The sequence below is a fragment of the Seriola dumerili genome, unplaced genomic scaffold (assembly GCF_002260705.1).
Source record: "Seriola dumerili isolate Sdu_G_001 unplaced genomic scaffold, Sdu_1.0 BDQW01000110.1, whole genome shotgun sequence".
Lineage (NCBI taxonomy): Eukaryota > Metazoa > Chordata > Actinopteri > Carangiformes > Carangidae > Seriola > Seriola dumerili.
In genome coordinates, this window is record NW_019174365.1 from 5,352,935 (window position 1) to 5,362,975 (window position 10,041).

Below are 10,041 nucleotides of genomic sequence, written 5' to 3' on the forward strand. Positions count from 1 at the left end.
ACAGGTTCCCCTGTGTATAAGAAACTCGCCTACATCTGCTAATTTTGGTGTAAAAAAAGTGTTGGCGTTCAGGTGGGGGATTGTTGCAAAATGGCTGCAATCTTTTGTTACAGTATGCAAGTTGAGATCAAACTGGCAAACTAAAGTAAGAATCTAGACTACCTGCCTTCCATCAGCTTCAGTTCCACCACAGTATATTCTAAATATTGGCTATACTGTTGGGGGTTTCCTGATGTAGGCAGTAGCATCAATGAACACACCTCTGCTCACTTGTAGTCAGGACTGGAACAAGATTTGTGGATAGATACTATCCACAAATCTTGGCTCGTGTAAACAAATATCCCTTGTCTATTCTATTTCTGCATTGCTGATGTACCTCTCTCTTCTTGTAGGTCTGTGTCACAAAATTTAACAGGGTGTCTGATTTCAAGAAACATGTGCACTCACAGGCACATCGACAGGTGGGCAATAATCCTAATTTACACTTGTACTATTCTGAGTATTGTCAGGAATTGGCAAAAACAATATCCCCTCTGAACCATTCATCAACCATAACAAAAACAAGGGTTTGGGAAATATAGTAGTATTCCTTTTGGCTATTGTAAACCCTTCAATTGGTGATATGCATATTAGATATGGCATATGCACTGCATGTCTTTGGACCATGTGGATACATGTAGAACACACTTTCTACATAAAAATGAGCCTGGGAAGAGAATCAACCCAGGGCCATTTTTTGTAAGATAGTAGTGATAACCACCTGATTGCAAGTTTCTCAAAAGTGCATTAATGACTACTTGAAAGCATTTATGTGTCTCATGGACAGCATTAAAAGTAAGCTGGGAAACTGTGCTGAGTAAACCTAAAAGCCTTGGACCATTTAAAGTGATAAAGACCAGCCCTGTGGTTGACTCTGCACTTTTCCAGTAAACTAATCCTGTATCATGACAGTTCCTATATTCCTTTTGCTACATTTGCCATGGCATTAATACACCGCTTCTGCATGTTTCCCTTGTTCTTTACTAACAGAAAATGGGAGAAGTCTTCCAGAAAGGTAATGGGTATTTTTTTACCAATACCTTTTTGTGTACATCTAATTTTGTGTTTCCTCCACAAAGAAATATGTCAACCAGAGTTTATGTCCAGGTCATTAATCATATTTTTTTTCCTGTTTGCCACTTTTTAGATAAGTTCAGGAATCCTGGTAAGCTGCGTTTTCTCCTTCTTTTTAGTGTTAAAGATACTTGAAAACACTGTTCCTGTTAAATTTCTATGTTACCAAAATGTATTGTGTGTCTCCTTGAAGCCTGTTGTGGAAACTGAAAATAAGTTCTTGTCTGGTGCAAATGAGAGTTGGTAGTCAAATACCACATGACCCAATATTCAAATTATCATATCAGCCATTATACCCATCATATCAACCTGCTATTTATAAATGAGCTGACCAGACTTCATTGCAAAATCTGTGCCTCTCAAACTCAAGAAATTCAAAACATGAATGGATAGTCAATACACTGGGAGGAAAGAAATACAAGGCAAAATAGTTTTATGCTGCTTCATGGTACTTGAGACAATTAAGTACTATTCACGTTGTAGACTGCAGCTATCATTGATTAAAGTCCATGAGAACTATCTGTAATATATTGTAAGCTGAATGGATCCAGCCTCTCTGAATGATAGAAGCAAAATTAACTATACAACATTTATTCTGTTAACAGAGTTAAACTACATGGTGCAAAATCAGAATAAAATCAGAAGTCTCTCCATACCAGGAGTTGCTTGGCATCCCAGAGAATAAGTCCCATTTATTGTGTACTCTCCTGATTACCCTAGACTGTTTTATATCCTCTGTCAGTTTCTTTTGAGCTTCCCATTAATTTTGTGGATGTATATTACATATACATATATATAGCCTACGTTACATCTGGCTAAACGTAAATAACCTTATTTATGTGCAGATCAGTAAGGTCCCACAACCCTCACTTGGAAGAGTGATGGGTTCACAACGCAGCAGAATAAACAGACAACGGTGCAGAGACTGAGTGCTGTTCAATTCACTCAGGTTTACTTGCACCAATACAGTACCAGTATCTCAAGTACAAGTCACTAACAGAAGTGTATACCAGATATATTTGTACCCCGGTTCTGGACAGTGGCAGATCCTTTCAGAACAATCCCTCAATACAGATGTCTTTGGAGGATCCTATTTTAAGACGATATTCATCCTGTTCCGCACAAACAATTCTTCCTTAAAAAATCTGGGAGGTCACCATGACCTGGCAGTTAGTTTTGTTTTTATAGCAGATACCACCTGTGAGATTACACCAATATCATTCCCAACATTAGGAAATGGCAGTTTATTACTTCACACCAAGTTTTTTCAGTCTGCAAACTTTTGCCTCCTCCCAGTTCCCAGGCACTGATACATTTTCATTTGGTGAGTCATGTTGTGACGCCAAAAATTGTGGTATCTTGAGGTGCTGATGTGAAGAAGTGATCACCGCTGACACGTTTTTACTTGCAATCAAAAATAAGTTTATTTACAAGAAAGAAACAGTGTCAAAAAATGCAGAATCCTGGAGCATCTCTGCCAATGTGAGATCTCTCCTCTACCATCTCACAAACCCCTCTATTTATCTGTCTTATCCCACCTTTGGAATGTACACTTCTTCCTATAAGAAGAAGCCTTCACCCAAATGGTAGATAAGATCTAGTTTATGGCCTCTGGTCCCTGGCCTTGACCTTTTAGGCTATAAAGACCCCAACATGTCTGAATTTCCTTTGGGATTTACCCCTCTTTCAATAGGGGAGCCTTCACCCAGAGATTAACCACATCTGGACTGGGACTCTTAGTCTTTGACCTTGTTGGTTTTATAATACCCTTGGATATAACCCTGGAGTGTCAACCAGAGATGATTGTCTATTTGGCATCAATAGATGACATTGGATCAATGAAGCGTTAGTTAACGCCAGGTCTGAACAGGGCCAATGGTCCTGTAACATCAGGGCTGACGTGTGTTTATGATGTGTTAGTGATAACGTGTCTCAGTTGGGTCTTTACTTCCTTTAACCCTCTTACTAGTGCACATTCACTAACCGTTAAGGAGTGAACCGGCTGTGATGTCACTATCAGAGTGCTTCACAATCAGTGGAAATTAACACAGGATGTTCCTGCAGCGATATGCATATCACGCGGGGAGGTGTATAGCGTTACCATTAGACAGGATGCTGTGGTAAAGTGAGGGTCCTGTCCTGTCCTGTCCTGAGTAGTTCAGATGTAATATTTTTTTCTTTCACTGTTGCTTTTTTCTCCATAGGCTTCATTCCCTCCATTATTGTTATGGACCCACTTGCCAAACCTGAAATGAAACAACCCATCATAGGTTAGTAATTTTGTGTTTTTAAACACACTTGATATGGGGTACAGATTTACTATGAATAAAAAAAAGGTTTATGGTCAAAGTTCATTTTTGACCTTAGGAACAGACCTCAACTCAAGGTCTGTTTATAAGCTTTTCCAGCCCTGGGAAGCTATGGTCTTCAGGACTGTGATATATTTGCTAAGTCAAGAGATGACATGTGATGACTCATTCTGTTTGAAGTAGTCATACTATTTTAAACTTACTTTCTTCCAGGCTTGTCTCTGCTGACTCTGTGCTTCAGTCCAGAGACACAGACCTTTTTTTACTTGTGCCACGTCTGCGAGGAAAAGCGTCCACCAGACAAGATTTTACACCACCTCTCCACTGGTGACCATTGCAGCAACTACTTTGTAAGCACTGAAGGTCATAGAAATTAACCATTGATCTGAATTCGCAAGCAGAGTTTCATTTGGATTTTGTATTTTAGAACTACACAGACCCCAATGTACTGAGTTTCTCCTGGATGCCCAGCATGGACATGAGAGCCATTCTGAGGCCTCAGCTCACGAAGGAAGTCAAAGAAAGAGGATCTGGAACATTACAGGTTTGTACCCGCAGGCCTGGAATCAGAAATGTAAACGTATAATAAAAAGTTAAGGCACTTATATTGAACATTTTTATATTGTGATCACATGACTTTTTGTATGTCAAAGAAATCACTCAAAGTTTAAACGTGTGGTGGAAATAAAAGCATCAGAGGCAATGTTTTCAGAGGAATAAAGGTCTTTATTAGGATCACAAAGGCCTGTGCTGTGCTAGTCTGCAGAGTAACCGGAAAATTACATAGTAAAAAAGTAAAATTAACGCACAGTTTCCCCTCAAATCTTTGGAGGATCATAGTGTTTTTAAGCAACTTTACTGTTTTACAGCAGGCAGCTTTGCTCACTCTTCACTATTTGTTCAGCACTAAAAGGCAGACGGATTAAGTAAGACGAAATAAGCAGATAAAAAAAGCTAGATATTTCCCTCGAGAGTTTGTGGAGACTCAAAACGGCACTAAAAGGAGATTAATATTTCACTTGCACTTGTTGTGGCGAGAAGTGGTGGATCAAAAAAGGAATCAGACAGTCGAGACACAGGTATCAAGGCGGGGAGTCTCTCTTTATTCAATGCGGCCCACTTGCAGACATAGACGGAGACAACAACCACCAACACAGATCGTGACATGTCCTTTTATACCTCAAGTGGCTATGTGTGTGTATGTGCATCCGGTTTTTCCCAATCCTTTTGACTACGTGGTATTACTCTTGCCTAACTGTTGACCAACTCCTGCACTCCGTTATTTCTGGCATACACCCAGGTCATGGTGTACTTTTCTGGCAGAACACCATGACACCCTCCCAGGTCACCGTTCTCGTATTGGCAGTATGCCTTGGCGTTATATCTATTCCTACTTACCCAATCTCCTATTTCCAGATGTTTCCCACCAAGCCTAAGTATCTTAACCTGCTCAGTTGACTTCCTGACCATATCTTTTTGTTATTGTTCCCACACTGGCTCTTGAACTCCTATTGGCGTCCAACCGGTTGATATCAGATCATACATCTTTGGCCTTATAATTCTCCTACACACAGACTCCAAATGAATGCTAATGTTGCTCTGTAACTGCTTGATGTGTAAATGGGCGAGTGCTATGTTCACCTATATTGACATATAAGGTGATAACATGTCAATGTCACTTGTCATGTCCTCATTAGATGATGTCTTCCTATACAGCCAAACCAGGGTGTGTGTGACTAAACAGAAATCCATTATATGGTCATACTTTTCCTCATTGTAAAGGACACAAGGCAACTCCACAGTTTAACTCTGCCTCCACTTTCTCTCGTATCATTTTTACCATTTTCACCACATTTTCTCTTTTGCAGATGTTGGATTTACCTGAAAGCCTGATAAAAAAGCTTGAAGCAAGTACTTACTCTGAAGGTGTGTGATTCTCAGATTCCCCTATGAAATGTTTGAGAGTAAAATTAAATTGTATATTAATGAAAATGATCTGACCCTTCTCCTCAGTGATGCGCGCTCTAAATGAAAATGATAAGTTTCTCAAGCTGTTCGAAGGTATGTGCACTTTTTTAACCAGGACTCTTACTTATGCTGAAGTGTTAATCAGGACTCAGGGAGTTCAGTATAGAGTTCATTTGACCCCAGTCAAACGGTGCTGTTACAAATGATCTAAACAGTTGTTTGAATCATGACTTTTAATCACCACTATCGTTTATTCTCTCCATGTAGCCACCAATCCAAACAGGATGATGATCCAGACATACCAAAGAGACGGAAACAGAAAACATCCACTTCTTGGTCAGTAAATGTACCAAACATAACACCTACATACCTGATAAAATGCCATTTGTATTAATATTACAGCACTATTGAACTGGAAGGGCATGACGGACCAGAGGACATAGATCTAATTAATCAATCTACAAATTAAGCGAATTAATCAACTCATTCATATAAGGCCATCCACAACCTCGCCCCCCATATCTCTCCGACCTCCTCCATGTTCCCACTCCCTCCCGCTCCCTCAGATCCTCTTCCCGTCTCACCACCATGGGGAGTAGAGCATTCAGCCTCTCTGCTCCCCGTCTCTGGAATCTACTACCACCCCAACTCAGAAATATCGATTCATCCCCCCATTTCAAATCACAACTCAAAACACATCTGTTTAAAACTGCCTTTTCCATCTGATGCCAATTGCTCTGTCACTTTTGTATTGTTTTTATTTTTATATTTCATTTTTTTTGTTGTTTCTTCTTAATGTGTTTTTAATCTCAATTTGTGTAACTCTGTACGGTGTCCTTGAGTGCCAAGAAAGGTGCCTTTAAATAAAATGTATTATTATTATTATTATTATTATTATTATTATTATTATTATTATTATTAATTAATCAACTCATTCATGTAGAGGAATGTTTTCCTACGGAATAACTTACCTTGCCACTTCTCTGTAGAAATAATTACACAATATGGCCACTCTGTTGTCCTTCCTCAGATTTCTCTTTGAACTAAAATGTCTTTCCCTTTTCTACCTTCTCTTGTCATGGTCTTCTAGGCATGCAGCACCTTGTTGAATGCATCTGTGACGGACCGCCTGAGAAGAGATACTACCTCTGCACTCTCTGCAACATAACTTTGGCCACCCACATGATCATCAAGCATGTCCTGAGCTTTGACCACATCTTTTGTTACTTTGTAAGATATTCATAAAATGAATCACAATCTTGAAAAGAAGTGTAATCAGGCAACATCATTCACGTGTGGTGGTAGGCCATGATTGTGCAGTACCTTGAAAAAAATAGGACATAAAATGAAAAGATTTTCAAATTGGCACAGTTTGGAAAAAGATGATGAGAATGTGTTTTGAGGAGAGATTATAAAGAAGACATTGCCTTTACACGCCTTAGATGTTCAGTTAGGGAGTTAAGGGCCAGTTCATGGTCTTTCAGAACTAGTTCTCGCGACGTGCTGTCCAACCAAATGTATTTATAGTTGGGAGGGAAGTTAAATTCTCAGCTGCTTTTTCACCTCTGCACAGCTGATCAATCATGGCGTGAAGCGGGTGTGAATGTCGAATCGTCGGTTTCAGAAAGTTACAGGAATCTTTGGACAGAGTCACTCCCCAATCGTGTGTGTGTGTTTTCGACAAGCAGCCAACAAGGCAGTACAGTACAAAGTCCGTCTTAGAGTTCACAGATGTACGTAGGAGCCTGAGCATACAAAGCTTTAAAATCAAGCATCTTAAGGTCAAATCAAAATCAACAGGAGGTGAGTGAATGGTAGCAAGAGTTGGAGTAATGCAATAGGAGATCAAGGCATGAATTACTTGGCCAACAAGACGAAAGACCAAGTTATCTGCAAATGAAACACGACTGTATCATTTGGCTATGTGGGTATCCAGTGAAGTATCCAAAATTGCCCCAAGATTTTGGCCTTAATATTTTTTTTTTTATAGGGAATAGAGACTGGATGTGAGACAATAGTCTGAGGACAGGGACAAGAAAGAGAATAATCTCACAGTCATTCAACTGGAGGAAATGATTGGACATGTAGCACTTAATGTTGAGTGGTAGAGATGGTACAGGGAATGTCCTGCAGGTTATCAGATGTTGTAAACACACTGAACACTGAAGATTAAAAATATGTTGCGCAACATACTTTCACACTGAAGCCAGATGAAAATGGCTCAACGATGACGAAATCCTTTCCTATTGGTTACTTAACGTAAGCAGCAAATTAGTTCAAACATGTAACAAGACCCCAGACATACACTCTGTGTGAAACAGGATGCTTAAGAAGAGAAAAATGTCTCCTTTATTAGGCTCTTAGCATCTCTCCATGTGGCTGACCTCTTACACACTAGCTCCAGTATTTTCAGCACACACACCTGACTTCAGACAAGAGTAACGTGAAGTAGGACAAAAACATATGGTTTTCCTAAAATTAATAAATGACTATCACAGAAAATCGCACAGGAATGTCATTCCCTCTTATCATATTTAGTCCATATAATGTGATATGATGGGATATGATTATCTAACATACTGTTGATACAGTTTACTTGTTTTTGTTTTGGTCTCAGGTCAGTTTCTGGTATGTCTGACTAATGAATCTCCAACAGCTGCTGTCAGTACTGTTTGTCTTCCTGTAGGGTGTCTGTAATTCACACCTGTTTTTTTTTTTTTTTTAATCTTTGCAGAAAGCGTGGCACCCCTCTACTTTGCTGTCGAAAGAAAGCTACAAGGATTACACAGATTCCTTCACCTCCATGATGCGAGATTTTGCAAAGCAGACGGAAGAAATTCATGCAACTGCAAACACTGACATGAAGGTAATATAGTTAACAAAATCCTTTACTGTGTGTATAACGGGTGCACTTGTTAAGTTTGCGTTAATGTGGAGCTGTATGGCTTTCTGTTGCAGGAAGTGAACCTGAAGCCTGCTGAATTCCCATCGGTGAATTTCGCCTCTTTTGCAGAAGGTGGATAGCGTCGTGGATTTTCTGTTCAAAACACTGGATACAGACACAGAAATAAAAACACAGACACTGATTGATCCAAAGATTATTATTGATCAGTAAGGGGACATGACTGGCACCATGGTACACCACCTTGTACCAGCCATACTTAGTCAAGCTAACCTTTTTATAGAACAAAGAATAAGGGACAAAGAAATGGACACAGTTTGGTCAATTACACATCAGGTTATGATAACAACCAATGGATGAGGAGAACAGTGGGCTTCTTCAACGATTAACAAGAGCACAGTCATTTCTATTAACACAATCAATATAAGACAAACACATGGCATGAATGAGTGATCAACTAATGAATTTACTTCCATAAACCCACCATTTAGTCATCAATTCTTCTTCTTCTGTCTGCTATTCTGTGTATTTACTGAACCATCAGTGGGACCAAGCACGATGATTTACTAACGGAGCCTTTGTTGACTTTTAGCTTGGAAGAAGCTGGAATGCATCATGAAGGAAAACAAAGGGAGCAGCTTGATCACAAGCATCAAACCAGGGAACAAGCTGGGTGAGTATCATTTCAGTGTGAGTTAGTTTGTCCAGTGGACCAGCTCACCTGTTTGAGGCTGTTTGTCTTAAACCTTGTCTGCACCGGTCGTAATAACATGAGGAATCTGCTGTGAAAAACATCTATTAGCCTTGTCTAAGCATAACTGTTCTTTCTAATGCAGGATATTTCCCCTGGTCTGATCATTGTATTAATGACAGAAGATTTATAGCAGTGGTTCTGTTTAGGAGTCATAAAAAAGCGAATCAAGTTTTTCCAGCAAAAATCTCCCCAGGTTCGGGAGTTGGTGGAGGATAACTGTGTTTCCCAAGCATGAAGCCACATTTCTTCAGTTATTTCAATGTCCAGTTCTTTTTCCCATCGTTGTTTTTACATAGTACGTTGTATCTTTGTTCAGTAATGTGATGCCATGATATAGCTCGCTTATAAGACCTTTGTTGTTTCCCAAGTTGTGAGCATCAATAAATAAATGAATAAAAGCGTAGTATCTTTTGAATATTAAAATAAGTGTGGTATCTTAGCTGATTTGTGAGTCAAGGATAGGAGTGTTTTAGGAGGAGACTCTAGGGGTAAAGGAAGCCGCCAGAAGAGGGTGAGCACCCCCTCCGTTCTTGTCTCCAAAACAGTCTTAAAAGCTGACTTTTGTTTATCCTAACAAGATTTATGGTATCCTCTAACTGCATATAGAATGACCATGTTTGGGCATAAATGTTGGCTCTGTGTCTCTATAGGTTATTAGGAATCAGCTATGTCATGAATATGTATCAAGAGGTTATTCAGCCTATAAATTGTATGGTTTTGGGGAAAAACGGGAGAAGATCCTTTTTGGCTTTGGGTCCTCTCACAGGCTGTTTGATGCTTGTCAAACGATGCTGCGCCTTTTTGTAATAAACTTAAAATTCTCTCTCCGACTATTAATGTAAAAAGCACTTACACATTTGATAGACTCAGAACAGAAAACAATAGATTTATTTTTTTGTTTTTAACTACTATTGAAAATAATTAACAACTAAAGAATATTTTTCTGTGTTTTTTCCTCTTAGAGTATCGTCCTGTGGCAGCAGTGTCTCAAGCAG

The 10,041-nt window shown here is 39.3% G+C and overlaps 1 protein-coding gene across 1 annotated transcript; it reads left to right on the forward strand.

Moving 5' to 3' along the window:
* Nucleotides 1-442: 442 nt before the first annotated feature.
* LOC111223109 lies at nt 443-9,704 on the forward strand. Its single transcript, XM_022747138.1, has 13 exons — nt 443-461; nt 1,030-1,054; nt 1,187-1,204; nt 3,318-3,383; nt 3,636-3,966; nt 5,291-5,348; nt 5,436-5,483; nt 5,658-5,726; nt 6,481-6,620; nt 8,125-8,256; nt 8,349-8,406; nt 8,885-8,965; nt 9,697-9,704. The coding sequence occupies exons 5-13, from the start codon at nt 3,886-3,888 to the stop codon at nt 9,702-9,704; spliced, it is 675 nt and encodes a 224-aa protein (XP_022602859.1). The 5' UTR covers nt 443-461; nt 1,030-1,054; nt 1,187-1,204; nt 3,318-3,383; nt 3,636-3,885.
* Nucleotides 9,705-10,041: the final 337 nt, after the last annotated feature.